We start from the raw sequence: 22190 nt of genomic DNA on the forward strand, positions 1-22190 counted from the left end.
CCAAAATCGACAAGAACTGCTATTTTATAAAAATATATAAATCTAATAAAATGATAGTAATGAATTATTTCGGAATAATATTGTCTTATTTTGCTTGTTGGTCAAAATGAATTGGATAATTATGCTACAATTGCATTAAATTCAAAAGCAGTCTCGGAGACCAAGGAATACAAAGATTTCTTGTAGATGATTATCGACTTACAAAGAAAGCATTGAGAAGGTTCCTAGAGGCGAGAAAAAATTAAATTGGAACCAATATTTCCTTCAAGCGCTTCTTGTTATAAAAATTTGATGATATCACAAAGTACTATATGAGACTTGAACCTCCTAGATCATAAAGTAATTCATAAATCACAATTATGGTTTGCTCTAAATCATTTGGACAGGGAAAGCATCAGTGGTCTAATTTACTATTCTTAATAATGAGATCAGATTCTGCTTTTTTGAGAAATCATATTACGCTTACGGAAATGCGAGTAGAAAGTTTTGAAAAGGTCATAGATACATTTTTAACCTTTAACATCTTTTGTAGGAGATTGTCACTTCGTGCTTGACAGTCCTCTACGCATATTACAAGAAACCAATTGAAATCCAGGTAATGCTTAGTTAGTTAACATCCTCGATTTTAATCTAATAGAGTTTCTTCGGTATATAATGCACTTGAGAGTTGATTGTTATTCCACAATTAAATGAGATAACTCTCTGAATTGTTGAAATATTGAATTCTCTATAGCAAAACAAAATCAGAGCTGGTAATCGATACATGGCCTAAAGCAGACAACAATAATTGATGATAGAGGAAATTTCATTCTTTTATTAGATTTCTTACGAAACGAGGAGGGTTTGTCGTGACGTTGTTGATGGTATCATATACTATATGGATTAACACATACTGTAAGCAGAATAGGTAATAAATAAAAGCAGTTTATTTGCTTATTTGAAGCAACAATTGAAACATCTCTTAATATTGAATGTGCAAGCATGGAGTACTTGTACAACCAAGATTGAAGGCACTGATTCCTTTGAGGTAATTTGGCTATACAGTTCGGCGGGCTTCAATAACAAAATAGACTTATGATCTCACACTGTACACACTTTTGCCATCCCTCCGGAAGTTTTCGGTTACCTTTTTCGTAAAAGTCTCTCTCTTTTCACGTCATCATTCGTGTACAAAGAATTCTCTCTACGCATTCTTTTGGAACCGCAATCTTCAATATAACCTTTAAATAGACCAAATGAATAATAGTCGCATGGCGCAAAATCAGGACTATAAGAAGGGTGTTTTAGTGTTTCCCGATCCAATTCGTTCAATATCTGCATCGTAAGCCGAGTTGTATGCGGTATTGCAGCAATATCGCACTACGGATTGGAATATCTCGTCATTTTGATCTGTAGGCCGGTTTCACCGTCTTTTTTTATGAGGTCGTTTGAAAAATACGCGTTCACAGTTTGTTGTTCAGTGTAAAACTGAACTGAAATTACCTTATTTTTAACTAGCGCGCCTAGGACACGTTTTCTTAGTAGTAGTTTTTTATTTAATGGAAAAAAATGGATGGGCGTAGAAAAAGTATACTACGTTACACGAGTTGTAAGCCCATTACGTACTCATGAAATTTTACTACTTACGTATTGGAAATAAATGTTATTCCAATCATATGAAGAATATGAGAAGTACAAATTAGAAAATACAAATACTTTATTACAGCGAACCTGCAACGTTTCTAGACCTTCAAAAAAAATGTTTCTTTTTGCTCTGTAAATCAGATATCCATAGCCTTTATTACCTCCTCGTTGGGAGAATATTTACGACCTTTCGAACTTTCTTTCAGTTGAAGAAAGAAATGATAGTCGGACGGAGCCATATCTGATGAATAAGGAGGGTGTTCTGGTAATTCAAACCCTAAATCACGAAGTTTTTGCATGGTAACATGAGATTTATGAGCAGGGGCGTTGTGCAAAAACAAAACACCTTTGGATAGCTCCCGCGTCTTTTCTCTTCAATTTTTTCCCATAGAGTGGTCACTAATGTCGAATAGTAATCTCCAGTTATTGTTCTACCCTTATCCAAAAAATGAATCATGATTACACCATGGAAATCCCAAGAAATTGAAGCAAGAACTTTTCCAGCAAATTTTTGGACACGAAACTTCTTAGGTCTTGGAGAACCAGAGTGTCACCATTCCATCGACTGTTGCTGTGTTTCTTGATCCTAGAAATGTACCCAAGTTTCATCCTTAGTAACAATCGGATTAAGAAGTCTACATCGTTCTCAAATCGAGCACAGATCGAACGCGATGCCTCTACCCTTGCACGCTTTTGGTGAACATTCCAACATTTGGGTATCTACTTTGTAGCAATTTTTCTCATGTCCAAATTGACGAACTATATGATGAACGTGTTCGTATGAAATATTCAGTGCTTCAGATATCCGTTTTAGCCCGATTCGACGGTCTGATAGAATCATGTCATGAACTGCATCGATATTTTCGGGGACTGACACAGAAACCGGCCTTCCCAATCGGTCATCATCTTCAATGGAAAATTTACCTCTTTTGGAACTTGCAATCCAATTTTACACGGTCGTATACGGAGGACATTTATCACCAAGGGTATTAAACATAAACATTATTGCGTAACCCTGGTTTACTTCTTTGACGAACTTACACTTCTAATAAGCTATTGTTCGTTGCTATGACAACGCGATATTTTGTTTATGCATGGAACTGGTCTAGGCTAATTAGACATCAATACATCCTCGCCCAATAACATCATTTATCAATTTCACATAAATATAAAGTATTTCGCTTAAATTAATTTGGATTTCTTTTGAAATGAAAAAAATAAAGGAATGATGCCTTAATTCTGTGTTAAATAATGATAATAGAGCTAAAAAAGTATTACCTATCTCAAAATCCAAATAAAGATTTGGTGAAGAGGGAGACAAATCTTTGCTGATCCATTTTCATGCATAATGAATATAAAATGGAAATGAATATTTAATTCCTAGAAGGGTCATATCTGGATACATATCTATTGTTATTCATTTATGCGTAGAAGCGGAACATTTTTAATACAAAGGACGTACGAATACGGCTTCATAACCGTTCTTAAATAAATATAAAGACCCTTTTGAAGTTAAAGTAGAAACATGGTTCGATATATATACACTGCAAATGGAATAGGATGTTTCACTTCATGTAAAATATCTTTCGATAATATAGACGTTAGAAGACGATTCCTCAAGATTTGAATTTGAAAGTAAAATCACATTTCAGTATGCTTAAGTGAAAAGCATACAAATGATAGAATAGCAAAAAATATTTTTACATTCAAAGCAATTTATTCGTAACCTTGGTATCATTGAATTCAATGTGCATATTTTCTCATAATTTGACAGCTGATATATCGTTACAATGTATTTCTCGAATTAAAATTCTGAAAATAAAGTATTTGTTACAACTGAAAAATGTTATTTTAACCATTTGTTGACTTATATAAATAACATGGATTGAGGCTGATTAATTACCTTAAATTCGTCTCTTAAAATGTTAGGCGAAGCCCCGTCATCGATTTTAATAAAATGAAATAAAATGAAAGCTTTTGTAGAGTAGTCCTCCAGATATTGGAGTTCGATTGAATCAAAATTTAGATATGAGAAAAAACACACTCAGAGTTACCTGGTTATGGAATGACACTATAAGAAAAGAAATCTGCGAAAAAAACGGCGAATCGTGCAGAAAACTATATTAGAAAAAAAGAAAGTAAAAACATAAGGTGATAATTCTCGAGAAACGATTTGCCAATAAGATGAGGAAGCACATGAATCGGATTTTGTGATGAAGAATAAACTATATAATACGTGATTATTCACAAAAAGGAAGTTCAGTCATGATACGAAAAATATGGAACTATAACTTTGTAGTTTGCTTGAGAAATCATTTCGGCTATTCAAAAAGATAGACTTCTTACAAAGAAGGATTTTTGTATGTGGATTCCTTGTACCACTTCCCAGTACTCTTTCTAGGTACTTTCAGCTTCTGTCTCTATGGCTTGTTCTATGTAGTGAAAGTGACAGTTCTACATTGCAAAACACTTTCGGGGCCCTCTGGAGTAGACAACTTTAACTTCCTGAAATGTAACTTAGCCACTTCAATGTTGAGAGTTGACAATTTCACTTCGATGAATTGGCATAACCTTTAATTTTCTGAAACTATTTGTTTTGTCTAAATTAATGAATAATAATGAATGATGATAAAAAATAATTAATAAATTATCATTAAGTACATATTGTTCAATAAATGATATGTTTATAATTCTCTATTACTTATTTTCATTCCTCTGTGTAATTGAAAAAGTTTTGGATCTTTTGTGTCGTCTAAAAAATGTCGCCGTGGCTGAAATATTACTTTGTTGGACGAGTAGCACTTTCAGTCCTTCGCATACAAATAACTATTGAAACAGCTTGATTACTTTGAGGAGTTCCAGAACTATCTTGATTTCTGTCCGGCAGTTGAGTGTCTCCTTAAGGTTAGTTTTGATATGAAACTTTGGCAAACAGGAGGACTTTCTGACGACATCATATAGCCGTAAGTTTTGTGTGATTGATTTCCTACTCAAACAGTTTAGTAAGAAGTAGATTGGTGGATGTTATAGAATGCTGTAGTAGTCTTGCTCCATATATCACGACAAGATTTTGTGGTGAACAGGTCCATTCTCATTTCTGTTGTTTGTTTTGCACCCCCATGCTAACTTGAACGTGCATTCAATAACCTTAAAGGCCTACAAAACCAGTTGGCTATCGGAGAGTTTATAAATAGGTTGTTTAGTGAGGTTTGTATTCAAACACTCCTAAGAACATTACTAGCATCTCTAGCTAAAAAAACTGAGTGATTTTCTTAATGGTATGGAGAGCGATAATTCTACTATCGTGTCGATGAAAACTATGAAAATATGAAAAGGTATTCTTTCTACTATAAAGGATGAAGAAGAAATCATCAATTTGGAAGGGCTAAAAAGTTTTCGATTTCCATAAAATTCTCATGATTCCGTCATTTTTGTTCTAAGCTATGCTCTGAGTTAACTGATTTGCCTTATAAGGAGTTGTATGAGCATTTTTACCAGTGTTAATTATTGTGAGGAATCATGTACAAAGCACGTTGTTGATGCTTATGAGTTTTCTCTGTTCACATAATATCATTATATTGTACTCAAACTAACATGGTAAGGTGAGTCCATAAGTATTAGAAGTTTTCTTAGATTTGTATACATTGGTTTGAGGTTGAGGTTAAGAAGACGAAGAGAGAGATTATCTATGATAGAAAGTAAGGAAAAGAGCTTGAGCAAGGCATAGAGAAAGCGAATAAAAGCGAGGTTGACGTTGATGGTGGTTGTTTGTTAGTATGATTGTCTATCCGATAGAACCGTAAACTGTACAGTGAAAAGTAGAAGCAAAAAGATAGAAGAAAAGAGGAAAAGCATGAACCAGATAAACTGAAACATACCTAAAAACATCTAAACAAATTACCAGCAAATCAATGGATTAATATATTTTTTTATTTATTTTTGAAAATTTCATTGTTGTTTCTGTACTTGTTGGTTTTGAACGCAATAATTAATCTATTACGAGATTGAAATAGGTCCAATCGAATATGGGGTCCAAAACTTTTCTTTTGTTAGCTTATTGTATTAATAGCCATTAATCTACAATACATATTTTTCGGATATGTATATTTCGGATACAATCCAATTCAATCAATATTGCATTGAATTTGGAATAAAATACCGATTTTCCTAGTTTTCTAATCCAATTTTCTATGTTATAGGTAAAAGCTAAATCCTCATGGTACAACTTTCAGTTTAAAGTGGACAAAAAAATATTCTACACGACCCGACTCAATAAATAGTTATTTATTAAGTAGAATCTACTCCTAATAGAATTTGAATTTGTAACTACAAAATAAGAAAACAATTTGCATAGGAAGAATTTCTTATATCGTGTTAAAAATTTCCTCATTTCCATTGAATGGTCGCATTTCAATAATTTTTCAAGGAACAAAATACAGAAGCTGAAATAAATCCATTGTTTATCTAAACGTCGCTTACCAAAGTGATCTAAACTCATTTATACTGAATTAGGACCTGCCATTTCTCTTGTTTCCTTTAATTTTCTTTTTCTGTAGTCACTGGATCGGAAATTTGATGTTCAGATAATCACATTCATTCATCACCTACGTTGTTACGTTCACGCTACATTTGTCCAAAAACAAAAAAATAGGAGAATAGAATTGGGTTACATTTGATAGATAGAACGTAATTTCTTAGTTTTTCTGGCTGTGTTGGGTTTGTCATTATATTAAACGTTTCCTATTCTCACGATAAATACAATTTCCCGAAGACCGAGTTTTGCAACCACAAACATCATAAACTGTTGGTATTGTTTTGATTAATATTAATGGTATTTTTCAACGAATGAATAGAGGGAAAACAGGCTATATTGTTCTAAAATCGACAGACAAACATCGAAATCGTGAACATAAATTTCTTGTGACTACCCTACCGGAGTTCGTACAAAGCTGGAAGAATGAGTGATGATATCACAGAGGTATGAAGGAATTTATTCATCAAACGAAATATCTTTTATCAACATAAATTATCTTACTTTAAATCTCTAAGAACTAAAACTTCAAGTAAGCCCTACAAACTAAACTGTCCGGAATGTAATGGATTATATGCAAACAAGATACTTGAAAAGTTTCGAGGCTATTTGCTTAGAAGTTTTAAGAGCTTGCAGATAGAAAAAACAAACATGATGTAACGACAGACATCTGCTATCTTCATTTCCATCATTACCGAGACTTGGAGATCAATTTAGAATCATTATTTGGTTTAATTGTAGAAACAAATAATATGTTATGTCGACGAGGAAATACTTTGATGTGGAGTTAAGAAAAAAATGCATCAAAAAAATTAAAGAGAAAATAAGAGCTCAAACTATAAAGAATGGTTTAACTATACAACACAATAAGAAGACGAATTTTAATAACAAAATAAATGCAAACACATGGTTCATACACCTTATTTCAATTGGACAGATTGTCGGATCTCCAAGTTTCTTTAAGAACTGGAAAAAACATGTTATAAAATCAAATTAGGTAGCAACTTTTGGCTCAAGCCAAATCAAAGATAATTACCATACCAAAACTATAGACAAATTACAGACAAACGAAAATAATTGAGGAAAATCTAGCAAAAATTACAAGCTAACGTTGATAAAATAAAACTGAGTCAAGCAGCTTCAGAAATGAAAATCCTGCTCAAGAACTTTGACTTATGAAAAACAAAGAAAAAACTAAATTAACCGTAACTAACAAATCCTCATATCCAAAATCTTGAAGGTCAATGGGTAAAAAGTAGCCAAGATAAAGCCAATCTGTCTGTCAAACACTTGAAGTCTTCAAGTTTAACCCCTTAGATAAAAACTGAGGTGAAAGATCATTTCTCAATTTTGTAGAAGGTTGTCCAAATCATTCTTATACCTATGTTAGTTAACAATTCTTGAAAAATTAGTGATAGGGAAGATAGAACCGATTCTAAAAGTCAGTCAACTAATACCAAATCATAAATTTGGATTTAGGTACAACGTGCCCCTATAGAACAAGACCATAGAGTCACAAAAAAAGTGTACCATTTTGTTGAAGATGAAAAACAAAGGTCGGTTGCCTTTTTAGATATTGCGCAGGCATAAGACATGATCTAGGACGTCAGACTATTATACAAAATTAGAAAACACTTTCCGCACAACCTTTTCCAAATCTTAAAATCCTACTTACAAGAATAACATTCTCAGGTCAAAAGCCAAGATCACACCACAATTCAACATCGAATTATGTCAATTTATCTTATTTATACAGTTGATTTTTCCACACACAACAACGTAACTACTGCAATCCTAACTAACAAGCAGCTAATATACAAAATATGAAACTCATCTGGAGTTGTATTCAGCTATGGAAACTGTAATATAAACTGTAATATAATAATACTAGAATGAAGGAATATCTCAATACTCCCAGAAATATGTTCACCGCATTGAAACTCATCCCAAAGCATTCGCTCTACCTCTAATGAGACCTTCTACCTAGCGAAGGTTTAGAATCAATTTTCCATCTAATCTTTCTTATCTCCATTAAACTATAAGTAAAACGAAATTATCACTGGACAGTTTTGTTACTAGATAACTTATATATATTGATACTATCATTACTGAGTTTGAGTCCTAGAGTCCGAAAAAAAGAAGATTTTTTTTGATTTCAAGAGATCATTGAAAGGAGTTCAATGTTTGTAGCCATTTTCAGACAAACTCAATATTGACTTGCATATTTTATAAGTGATGTTAACGAGGTATATTTGAGGTTAAAATATTATGGACTGAGGTTATGTCGAATGTGAATAATGAATATTAGTACTAACTACATAGTACTTAAAGATTGTTCTTCTTCATAGAGAGAGAGAGAGAGAGAACGAGAAGCTTTATTGTTCTAAGAAAATTTTATGGACATTTTGATATGAATTTATATTACATAATATAAAATAACAATTTCCCTTAATAATAATTATTTTAATTCATATATCTTACTTCATTCCAAATTGAATAATATATTATCATTAAGTTTATGGTAGATTGTTGTATTTTGCAACAGAATAATAACTTCTTACGAGCAGAAATTCCTTGTCAATCTCCGGAACTTATTAAATGTATTTGCCATTTTTAATTCTAAAGGTAGCAAAGGGCAAACGATAACTGAAAACACCATAGGTTACCATCTCTGTCTCAAAAATTCGAGCTAACGAGTGTTTTAAAAAAAGGCCAGTTAGTTAAAATAGTAATATAAAATATCAAAATTAAAACATAATCATATTTTAAAAATGTAATTTCTCAAAAGCTATTCAAAATTTCGTATTTAACTCCCTACCTGATGAACTATTTGCCATAAAAATATGGACATCCAATTCGAAGGTCCATAATCTGAAGTTTAGCCTAATTGAGTTTTTGAAAATAGATTTAGTTTTATAATTTCAAAGAAGCGATAATCGTGAAATCAGGGTTACTTCGATCGTACAATGTGATTAAGTTGAAATTATCAAATATGCTTTTAATTTATGAAATAATTAAAGAATATAATAATATCATACTACTCAATAGACCAATTTTAGTAAGATATACAACAAAAATATTATTTTCCATTTTTAATACATTTCAAATAATTGAATGTGTTATACATTCAGATCTGAATATATCCCAGCTTTGTTTTTATTTCTATGATATTCATTTCATCGTGGTATGCACGTCTTTGTCTAAATAACATTTTATATCTGCTCCCATTTAATTATTAAGTTATCAATTTATGACTTGTATTTATATTTATCACGCAACTAGGTTTGTAACATCAAAATATTGTGCTCGATCAAAGTAATCATAATATCGGTTAGTATAGTTACTTACCATGGTATTTGTACTAGCGGAACTAGATCGATGATTTATCTTCGCGGGATTGCCTGGTGATGGACTTTGACTAGAAATTTTGTTCTCCGGAGGTCCTCCGCCGTTTTTAACGCTGATTTCCAAATAGCAATGACTCTCCAAATGACTTTGCGCTCGTTTTTCTTCGTTAACTATTCGACGAGCAGCTCGAAATATCTTGTAATAAACTACCATCATCACAGTTAGAGGTATGTAGAAACTACACATTGTGGCGTATACTTGATACCTATGAAAATGAAGAAATAATCATAATATGAAGTTTGAATTACAAGCTTATTCTATTCCTAAGACAAAAATTTTTAAAAAAGTAATCCTCACAGAGCTTTTGGTACTCTCCAGGTATGATTTTTATTTGTATATCCCATTGTTTCCAGGAATATTCTAACTAATGTTCCAGTCGAAAACATGCTCTTTGGATGAATATATGAGTTTTTTCAATCTAATGAGAAAGCTGATACTTTTGTGACCGGAATATACTATAATTTTCATCAATTTCCATAGTGAAGTTTGGTTCACCTATTTTTAAAAGATATTTTGAAAGTAAATTCGCAAAAAGCTCTCATAAATAGTTCTTCCAATCTTTTGTTGTATGAGTAGACATTTTGAGTGCAAAAATTTGTGATTGTATAATCATAATACAAAGAATATATGAAAAATATTACGGTATCAAGTGGAAGTTTACTTTGTTCAAACTATGTGCCTTTCAGCAAACCTATTTCACTTCGACGGTCTTTTTTGTTACACCTTCAGCGATCAGATTTGTATGTCAAATACAATGACATGTCATGATTATTGACACAACTTCTATTAAGATGCGAGGAATCTTTTTTTTTACAAATACATCAGTTTATTACTTATTTAAATCACAAATCATGAAATAGAACTGATAAAACTCAAAGTTACACGAACCAAATCTGTTGTGCATTTTGTTGGTAGCGTTGACATAAAAATATAAATTATTGTATCTCAGAGTTCCGCAGTCACATTTGAAAGTTTGTTGACAGCTAAATCGTCACGCAGATGTCTTGATTTTCCCGACTTATTCCTTTTCGAGGGAATATACGGCAAAATACGCGGAGGTCTCTTATGTAACAAAAACAAGCCCTCATTCGGAAGAAGCTCTTGTGCCTTCTCCAGTTTATAGTGTTAGCAAAGTTCAATCAGTTCTGAAAACGAAGAAATCTTCTAAAAATTGTAACAATTTATTGACAATAAAGCATTTCTCTGGAAGAGAATTTACAGCTCCTGTGAGTCCTCAAGAATCGCAATTTATTGAACGATTGGAGCTTAATGATGCCATAAGAGATTTGGATTTGCCCAAAGAAAAAGTTGAGTGTTAAGTTCAATAGTGAAACGGTGGAATTAGCTTAAGACGGGAGTTAAAGTTACCGTGTAAAACGTCACAGTTCATATGTTGAGTTGTTTTCTAAAGAGAACGCCTTAGTGCACTGTAATGACACTGAGGGCTTGATGTTGGAACTGGGTTATGAACAGGTCACAGGATAGAGGACCCTCCATTTATTCCTCAAAGTCAAGTCTAAAGGCTGTAGTGCTACATAACGGAAATAAAGTTTTATCACTATTTTCAGCTTACCAAGCTCATTTAAAAGAAACATACGACATTATAGAGCTAGTGTTAGAAAAGATAGAATACATCAAGCATCAATGTTAATCTGTGCAGATTTGAAAGTTTTGTCTTTGGTTTGAGGACTACAAATTACACGAAATACTATTGTATTTATGCGAATGGAACAGCCAAAAGAGGGCTAATCAAACATGTTGTGAAAGCCATGGACATAGATGGAACTGGTTTCCAAGATTCCAAACAGAAACTTCCTTCTTTGAATGACGCTATAAAAAATGAAGGTGTTTTTGTTGAACGCGACGTCAAAAAATTGAATTATGATTGTTTGTCAACGTTACTGAAAACTTTTTGGGTAACTACAGATCTACTCAATATACTGTACCTCATCAGAAAAACGCTCAATGTAGAATTTGAGTTGGGATGAAAAATGTCTTTGAAAATACACTTTTTACATTCTCGCCAGAAATTTTTCCTGAAAAAATTGATAAGCTTGATAAGCGCTACCAACAAAAATTTACCAATTTACCAATAATACTTGCAAACTACTTTTGGTCTTTAATTAGAGACATTCGGGACTCCTAATATAGGAGAAATGTGAAACGGTCTAAGAAAACATGTTTTTTAGTTCGGATAATAAAACAGAAGATTCATAAATACCCAAGGTTCTTTATTCCCCACAAAAATATGACATGACTCAATTTTTTTTACCTTTCTTATTCATTTTTTCTATAAGAGTTACGAAACGTATAATCTTATACAGGAGAAGAAAATATTAATTTATTTGTGGCTAGTATAATCAGTAGGTAAATCTTATCAGGTTCCGATTAGCTAAAGCCAGTTGCTTTGAATAAGTTTGGCTCTCAGTTATGTTATAAAATCTTTACAAATAATTTTTGTTGTAGTATGTATAGAAACTGTATAGAAAATTTTTGAGAAATGTGATGTTATAATGCAAAAATAACCCAATTTTAAGTGTTGACAGAAACTTTACCGCTACAGATACTTTTGATAAATAGACTTTGGTCATCAATTCCCAGCTGCGAGTTAAGGAGAGGTAGATTATTCGAATATTAAAGTTAAGGAAAGACTATCAAAGAATTTTTGACATGACTAGAATTTTATCTTCGATGACTACGAAACAGTGACTCCGTGATTAGAAATATTCAGATATAAAGTATCATTTATCCCGAGTTTTTACCTTCCGTGTAGTTGAATTTACATTAATGTCGTAGATATTAGAATAGATTGGAAAATAGCTACAATGTAGAGCCTGAATTACCACTAAACTCAAAAGAGGTTAAGTGATTTACCGCAATGGAAAAAATTGTATTCAATTCGTTTATACTAACCATGCAGTAGTAAAATATCTAAAAACCTGAAAATTTGCCGCTTTAAAACCAATTTAAATATCATACAATGAAATTATTACATTTTAGGATATTTACGTTATAGAAAATATATATTATTAACTGATATCACTCACTCACCCAAAGTCTTGTGACACTAAGCACACGTTTGATGTGGGACGCCCGTTTGCCCCCATTTCCGAATGTTCGTTTCCTAAAATTAATAGCGGCGGTAGAGAAATACACGCTGCGAAACACCAAACTAATATCACCCACAAAATCATTCTTTTCGGTGTCCGTTTTACCCCGTATTCGAGAGGTTTTGTTATAGCGTAGTACCGATCTACACTTATCATACACAGGTTTAGAATTGATGCCGTACAACTGAGCACGTCGAAACTGACCCATAAATTGCACATAATCTCTCCGAATATCCATTTACCATTGATTTCGTAGAAAGTTGCCATCGGCATCACCAAAATAGCCACACAGAGATCGCTCACAGCCAAACTGACCTGAAAACAACAGTAAATATTCATCTAAAAATATGTTAATATGTTAAATATTTTCTGAATATATCAACATCAACTTAAAGATTGAATTAAGAAAGAATTGATTTATTATAGGTTATCATGAAATTATTTTCTAATTTTCATAGTAGATGGTGTTCGTGGCGCTATAATGAGTATCACTAGCGAAGTGTCTCGATCCCATGCTACAACATTCCGCAAGTGGAATCTGATTGGTTCGTGAGATCACGTGGAGTGAGAACGTTACTTGATAGGTCGGGTTAAGATAGGTTAGGTTAGATTAGGTTAAATCAAAATATGATTTGACACTGACAATACATTAAAAATTACAGAATGTCTTTCTACAATCTGTCCTTTTCGGGTGCCTCATATATAATACATAGACAAAAATACATCTACATACTTTTATGCTTTTTAATTTAGTGAGTTGAAAAATTCTGATGACGTTCTAAAGATGACGTGATCTCACGAACCAATCAGATTCAAGTTGCGGAATGCTGTACGTCTCAAGTGGAATTTGAGGTTATATTTTTCTGGATAGAGTTTGTTGGTCACTGCTTTTGTTAAAACGTATGGACGTTTAAATATGATCAATATTTATGAAAAATGCGCTGATTACTCTTAAAAGGCCATAACGAATCATTTTTTTTTCAAAACATGCGCAACGTAACTTTTTCGTAGAAATCTCGACGAAAAATTTGACTTTCTTGACAAGCTCTCAACTGTATTTCGCTATAATGATATAGTTTTAATGGATGCTATTATTTATTTATCAAATTTTGGTTGACTTTCCAGATTGAAAGCATCTTTCCATACTTGAACCGGTTCTTTGACGCAATATTAGTTGTTTTCGATTTCGTATTTGACAACGGATCCTTTATTAAGTGAATTGTATCCACCACGTAGAGTATTCTTTGTATAGTTTCCAGGATCTACTAGAAAATGTATTCTAGCTTTTGATTCCTTTGAGAAAGGTACGTTTCATTGAGGTCTGAAGTCGACATCAAGGAAGTACTAGATTTTAAGGAAATGGAAGTGATATGGAATGGAAGAATATTATCGATAACAGAGTGGTGTGGGAAACAAATTGTTGAGGAGTTCAATATCCACCATGATGCCATTTGGTGAATCATTATACTTTCAAAAAGACGTTATTAAATAGAATACTTGATATGTAAGATTTTGTGATTACTAAGTAATTCAATTAAACGATAGATGAATGGAAGAGCTATCAATATTAATCAGTAATTTACCAACTTCCAATCACGCGGAAAAGTGAAATTTACAATATTCTTTCAATAATTTGAACTCCAAACTTTATTTATGAAATATTAGCATCAACACAAGTTGATCTTCGAGTTTTTAATTGATGGGATTTGAGTTTTCGTTAACGAAATGAACTTAATAACCTAAGAAGAGCAATTATCAAAACTGGAGTAGCAGCTTCCCCAACTTCTTAATTAAAACAAACTGAATGATGTTAGTTGATGGAGTATAGCTGTGAGTTTGTTACCCTTGCTTTATTTTTCCCCACTCTATCTAACAAAATTTCACGCCTAATTGTTTATGTAAATCCGCTCACAAGCTCAAAATTAGGTTTCAACTTTTTATTTGTCTTTCATTTGAAAATAAACGTGAAATTTGATTCATTGCATGTACATCCAAAATATTAACATCAATGTAAATAAATGGATTATCTAAAGCACGTGCTACAGAGTTCGTTATTGGTACGAGTGATATTTTGAGAAAAAAAGTTGCCAACAGAATTAAAACTTAATCTGAAACGATGGAAAACAATATTATATTTTCCATTTATTGAGAAATATATCACGAAGATAATTCAAAAATGGAGATGAATTTAATATTTCGAATATTGGAATTTATTGGAAACAATAATATACCAACTAAATTGATATGAGAATTATATAAATAGTGGATTAATCGTCACAATATTATTTATTATAAAAACTATTTATCTAAGTACAACTCCACACTATTTTAATATATCATAATGGTAAGGGAAGTGATACAGAATGCGGTTAATGAATTTTTATAGCAGCAATTTTTAGTATGGCGCAAACACTCAAGTATAATGGGGCTGGCAAAAAATGCAGAAAATAATTTGCCACCGAATAAATCGCTTATTATGTAAAAAAGTTGCATATATTTCAAATAGCATGTCTCATACCGTATATGTTTGCGAATTAACATCAAATATTGTTCCAAATTTGGAAAAAAAGTTGAAGAATCTCTGGAAATGGTAAAATATGTCTACGGTGGTGGATTACCAGCATTGAAGACTATTTCCATCCCCGATTAGTGTTGTTAAAGTAAAATTGGGTAAGTTGAAGACAAGGAACGGTGCATATGACCTGCAACCTCAAAAACAAAAGAAAATGTTCGAAGAATAAACATATTACGTCAATTATGCGATTGATTATTTGAGAGCTTAGTGAAGAATTTTGAATTTCGTTGAAGGTCCTTGTTACGCACACAGATAAAATACCAATGAGGCGAGTGGGTGCTAAATTTGTTCGAAGACTGATGAATCAGTTGAATATGCTTAAGATTTGTAGAAGCCCATCTTTGAAATGATAGCTAGTAAATGAGATAATTGTGTTGAATATTTAATTCATGGATTGTTTTTTCACCTAAGTTGAATTTTATTTCATATCTGAAGTACACCTCGTACATGATCTATAATTATAATTTACCATGAGAGTGTTGTTGATCTTTTGGCATGAGTTTATTGCCTAATTGCTAAGTGCCAGGTTCATGTTAGCGTTAAAAAAAGATGATGGATAATGCGAATGCAGTGTCACTGACGTTGAAAATTCGAACGTAGATAATTGTGAGAACTTCATTACACTAAAAAATTCATGCACCCAATTTCATTTTGTATTTAGAAATTTATCTGAATGTGTGTATGTGGGATAATCAGTTTTTTACCAAATTTCTCGTATTTAATTTTAAGTAAGTAGGTGAAAACGTCAATTACTTCCCCAACTGTAGTGGATGTTTTTCCAGTAACTGGATTAGCACAAGGGAAATTACGTTTAAAACCTCAACACTCTTGTTCTGTGGAATAGAACTAAGTGATTTGCAAGATAGGTTTTGAGTTCCAGAATGATTTTCTTAACTAGATTTTGACGTATATAGAAGGCACCGTTTTGTCAAAATAACGTCTCAATATATTTTTTCGAATATTACCTAGGTCATTCAATGTCAAATCGACCAATAGTTGAAATCGACCTCCATAAGATTGGACGAGTTCTGGTCAATACTCGTAGATTCTCTTTATCGTGAAATAAAAATTTACCTGGAGAATTTTTTTTTTCGAAAACTGATTCAACAACCTCTCCTTTTTATTTTTCAAATATCTAGAAAACTATTATGAACACAAAAATGAGCTTGTTTCGAAGGAGATACTTGGAGCTATAGAAAAAAACATCGTAGAAACGTAGAATTTCTGAAAATCGTTTAAATCTGATTTTGACCCAAATTTTGAGAAATGTATACCAGTATGAACATTACACGTCGATAGTAACCGGAAACAAGTTAAGAGTGGTTTGTAGTGACTGCGCAACCGACACTGGTTTCAGTTTTGGAGGCATCCGTATAGAGAATTGGGTTGAAGGATTTTTTTATGCAGAATTTCTAGGAATACTCTCTCTACATAGACACCAGGGGATTTACCTTTATTGTAAACGGTGAGTGTGAATATTATTAATCCAAGGGGGAAAAGAAGTAAGTGGGCAGGTCAAGGAAAGGTTGATAATTTTGAGTAGAGAAGCGAGCAATTGAGGGATAGAATTTACAATTGTTAGTGAATTAGTAGGAAGGGACGGGGTGGTAAGTAGTTTCGTCTCGTACACAATGTTTTCTAAATATTTTCTGATATAATATAATAATAATTGTGTCCTTTGCTTTCATTTCATCTGTCTTAAGAATCTTAATGTGATTATTTTAAAAACAGACACACTAAAATACAATAATGCACCATCCTCATAAAGCCAAATGTCATAAAAATTCTCACTAAGAGCTATTGGATATCTCAACAAATCAATATTATCCACTTTAAATTGACTTCTACAGATAAAATCACAATATGTGAAGATTAACGCCGTCTCGAAAATTTCATTTGTAATTCAACATATTATTGAAATGAGAAAACATTTACTTGTAACTATAAATGTAAAAAGTCCGTACCTGCAACTTGTGTGTTAAGTTTTTTACAAATATTTCTTATTTTTTTAATAATTTATTTTTACATGATTGTCAATTCAATCGTATATAGTCAATTCCAGTCTTTAGAAGAAACTATTTTATCGATTTCTCACTCAGATTTTGATTCAAAATAATTTTAAAACGATACTTTCTTCCATCCCCTACTACAGGAAAGATTCACAAGGTAACCTGAAATCTCCGACAGGAGAATCTTCCCCAGGAAGTGGTATTCAGTTAAAGTATTTAAATAACTAGTACTCAGATGAGGTGAACAATTAATATTAAATTGGACGCCATCAGCTTTTTAACGAACGATGTTAAAAATTAATAAATAAGGCGGAAAACCTGGTAATACTTTATGAATTAAATCTAAAATCTAAACCTATTCCCGGACACGAATATCCAAATTAGTATTTATTGCTAAAAACAATAGAAAAAGTTTTAGCAACAAATAAATTTATTGAAAAAATAATAAATTCGCATTTACTGCGTATCCGAAAGAGCACAACGCACAAAACAGTTATACATAAAAAGCAACTTAGACATGTCTATATATTAAAGATAAGGCTGGGACTTATCTATGGAAATCCGGGACGGTTACAGCTCTCAACTGGATTTCCAGATGTTAGAGTTGAGGTTGAGTTTGAAGTCTGGTGATTGTTGTGGAAACTCCCAACCTGGCAGATGTAAAACAGCAAATATAATGAATAAAATCCCCACAAATTTATTAAACTTAACTTTTGCTTGAAGTGTAGACAGGTAGAGGGAGAAATGGAATCAATTTCGAGTTTTTATTGAATTTCTTGAATAGAGTGGGAGGTTGATAACAAATTAATTTCCTCAAAAACTCGAAAGTTAGAATAAATAAATCAGAAGTGACTACTTTGCCAAAAGGAATATTCAAAATGGTTGAAGAAAAACGTAACAAGCCGAATGGCATGTTACAGGTAATTTCAATACATTTCTTGTAACATACTTCACCACATTCGATGTTTATAAACATTTTGTAAACAAAAATCGGAATATTCGCAGGTTAATTCACATTTCAAATACACTTAACATTATAATAATATATAAAATTTTTAATAAATTTGACTCACCAAGAGATAGTTACAGGGTCTCCTCAATTTTCTAACAAGACATACAGCAACGCAGACTAATATATTGCCGACTATTGTACCAATGATAATAGAAACAAGAATGAGAGATATGATTATACTTTCCACTTGATTATAGCCCGATGTATCTTCCTGAGTTACATTTTTCGTATCGTTAATAATCGCCGGTATCACAGTTGTAGACGTCGCCATACGAAAATTCTCTTCTGTACCTGGAAATAAAAACAAAATGTTCTGCTCAAACCATATTTTTTCAATTGAATATAGATGGAAAATGAATTGAATTTGATCTGAAAATATGGAAAAAAGATACGATCAGAAAAAATAAAGAATCAGATTATATTTGTATTTTAAATGGGTTGAGTTACCACCGAACAGCAAACTACCGGAAAAGGTTTCTCGCTATGTGCGTGGATAGTTTTTTCATTATCCTTATTATTTCAAAACCATGTGAACATATTTTCATACAATAAACTTTGACTATCATCAGATTTACTGTTCATAATTTGTCAGAAAAAACTTTGTCTTCCATATCATTAACGATTATTTCTTTATTATTTTGAAACTAGGTATTGATTGTTTAATTTCTGAGCTCAAATTTCCTATAGATGGGCAGTCGGTAGGTAGTAAGACAAGACAAAGGATGATGGACCATGAAGATCACAACATGGCGATCAAGTGAGACGAGATAAAAAGCAAGTTGACCATGAACCGGTGGCTTGATAATATTAAGAAGGTAGCATGCCAACATAGAAGCTCACTGAGTATGAAAAGGATGCTTGAGAAGAAGAATATATTGATGCGTGGAAGTGGTAGATACATGGAGAATTCTATTTATCCCTGAGATAAGCGACATCCTACAAAACCACGATATTAATCGTTTAATCAAAGCTCGAAGAATTTAATGCGTTTCACAAGATGGTGCTCCAAGTCAACACACAGAATGCTGTGGGGGTCGATTGTTGAGGAGGACAAGGCCTAGATGTAAAGGGCACAAGACAGAATAATGAAGAAAGCATTAATAAAGGCATTTGTCTAGAAGTGGATGCATATTAATGAATGTAGAAGAAGTGAATAGGTCTTGAAAAAAACAATTTCTTCATGAAACCACACGTGGAATAATTTTTGTTCCCTACAGAATGCAAAAAATGGTAGTAAATATTCCACTAGTTGAGATAAATTACAAAAAAATGTATCTAAAATGGAATATTTCAATCCATTAGAATTTTACAACGAAGATTCAGGATACTATGATCGGGATATTTGTTACTACATTATTTTACATTGGGGTTACTTTGGCCAAATTCAACCATCAACTATCTCATTACTTCTAATAGATCCCTCTGTATATTGCATTGAACAGCATTTTCAGTTTTGTATTATAGTGTATTCTCTTTGTCCATCTCAAATTGTGGTAATCATGTTTTTTACGAAGATCTTCATTGCTTCAAAGGATGAGTATCTGAATTTTGACATGAGTGGGGTACTCATAGGGTAGATCTGGATTGAGATTAGAAAAAATTATATAATAACAAATTCATTTTCGTTTCTGTCTACTTTTGTTTTCTATTTCACCATAATCAATTGAAAAATATATATTTATTTCCCATATTTCAACCCTTCATGTATCACGAAGGAAACGCTCAAAATTGATCAGAATTAAAACCTTTAAGTGAAATTTAAGATCAGCTCAAACCTCATACGTTTCATTGTCGATTTTATTAACCCATTACTGGCGAAGATATTTTATCCCATATACTGGATGTTGAAAAGGGGGTTTTCGCGCTTTGAAACGAATTCGACACCGTTAGTGTCTAATCTAAATTTCGGAGAGAACATTTATATGTTCTGTTGGCGTAGAGTGTTCATAAAATTAGAATTTATAGCTAACGTAATAGTTTTAATGCCGCCGCTTCCATGAGAAATACTTTGAAAGCGCAGAAAAAGGAATCTATGATCTTTCGACGATTTTATATGCAATCAAAATATACCAATAATCTTGATTTATCATCCGACAGGAATTACGAATTAATGTCAAATAAAAACAAAAGTAAAAAAAAGCAAATAACAATAAAAAGACAGAATGAGTATCTAATTTATTGTACAAGGTGACTAGGTAGGAGTACTGTATATTGGGAACCATTAATTGTAGAGACTGTAAAAAATATTTTCAAATTTTCTTTTGTCATCAGGAAGCGGAAACGCTATTGAAACGATTGTGTTCTAAAATTCTTCAAGTAAATCATCACACTTCTAGAAAATTGAAGGCAATCATATGAGTTTTTTTTTCATAAACATATAAGGAATTGATACATTAATAGGCTAGTCAAAACTATGTATTGATTTAACATTCGTAGTAAGAAAAATATTAATTTCCCATATAATTTTACAAAGTCGCTATTTCACCATAATTTATTGATATCTATTTCCATTTTTAAAGATTTGTGGATGAAATTGATGATAATTTTCAAATAAAAAAATTTTTTAGCTACAAACAAATCAAGGAAAAAGGTGATGGTATAATGATTAGTTATAATGTATAAAATATAAAATTATTTGTGAAGAAAGTGTTATTTGTGTTCACTGTTCATACAAATGAGACTTTGAAACTAATAAAGTGCCTTTTACAAATGATAAAACTCTCGATATGACTGCGATACATTTTGAAATACGGTTCAAAGAGTATATAAAGCGCAATATGCGAATCGGCGTTTACGCGATGCGATAATTTTTAAGTGTTCAGTCCAAAATTTGCTTAATTCCGACAGCTTTCGACCTCTGTTATGAATACAGCCGGTTAGGAGAGTGGAAAACAATATTGTACAGGTTTTAACATTTAGTATGATACCAATATATCTTGCTAATAACTATTTAAGCAATTCAAGTAACTTGATTGAGTAAAATAAATAAGGACAAGACTATTAATCGGTACTAAAACAAACATGAAGAAATTAGAGGCTCAGAAGAACATAACGATAAAACAAGCGTCCAATATCCACTGGACCATGAGAAGCAAAAAGATATTACAAGATTATTGGATATTATGTATAGCAGATCAAACGATTTGCAAACACAACGAAACGAGGAATTAAATGATCTCACCAACTGTACGTGAAGATAACAGGAAATAAGGAAGATCCATGAGACGATTTGATTATAAGTTTACTTTAAAATACATGAAACCACATAAAAAGACAAACATTTAAATAAAAAAGACAAAAAACTGAAAAATACAAATCCTTCTTTGGAAAAACTATCTTAGGACTTGAGTCAAACCACAAAGGTAACACACGATAGCTCAGTACTTCATAAGCAATTGAATTGAAGCTTTTCTCTTCACAGAAATAAGAGTGTATAGCTACCGAGGTTAATCCGTCACAAGAAGATAAGACCTCCTCGAATCTCACATGAAACTAGCGCGAGGAGTGGACGATACGCGTGAACAACGCGACGCAAATAACGAGGTCTTGTAGATGTCAACGGCTGTTAAAAATCCTGTTTAGTATCAATTAGTAGATTTTGTTTAAATGTTGATGTCTTTCCCACGTGCGGATGTGTGTGAGTAAATTTTTTATGATATTAAAACTCAACTACTGCACACAATGCGTTTTGGAGTCAGATCATAAGAATCAAATTGAATGATTGAGTCATGTGCATTTCTGAAGAAGGATTATAGTCATTGGATGATGGAAATGATCACGGTAAATGGAGAATTTTATCCCGAATTATTTGGAGTGATCAGGTTAATTAGTGGTCTAACCAAATCCTATATCCGAGGTTTAATTTTTGATGAGGTATCTTAGATGGAACTATTATACGTCCATATTTCTTCAATCAGCTGAA

At 32.2% G+C, this 22190-nt stretch overlaps 1 protein-coding gene across 5 annotated transcripts in view; it reads right to left on the reverse strand.

Annotated features, from left to right (window-relative positions):
• LOC130444052 (5-hydroxytryptamine receptor 1-like) overlaps nucleotides 1–22190 on the reverse strand; it is a 308285-nt gene that overhangs the window by 46779 nt on the left and 239316 nt on the right. For all 5 annotated transcript variants that reach the window (XM_056779024.1, XM_056779023.1, XM_056779026.1 and 2 more), the window contains 3 exons: nucleotides 18330–18559; nucleotides 12614–12987; nucleotides 9503–9767 (listed from right to left, as the gene is read on the reverse strand). In XM_056779024.1, coding sequence (XP_056635002.1) covers nucleotides 9503–9767; nucleotides 12614–12987; nucleotides 18330–18559 — 869 coding nt within the window. The remainder of the gene's footprint in view (nucleotides 1–9502; nucleotides 9768–12613; nucleotides 12988–18329; nucleotides 18560–22190) is intronic.

The sequence above is a fragment of the Diorhabda sublineata genome, chromosome 5 (assembly GCF_026230105.1).
Source record: "Diorhabda sublineata isolate icDioSubl1.1 chromosome 5, icDioSubl1.1, whole genome shotgun sequence".
Taxonomy (NCBI): Eukaryota; Metazoa; Arthropoda; class Insecta; order Coleoptera; family Chrysomelidae; genus Diorhabda; species Diorhabda sublineata.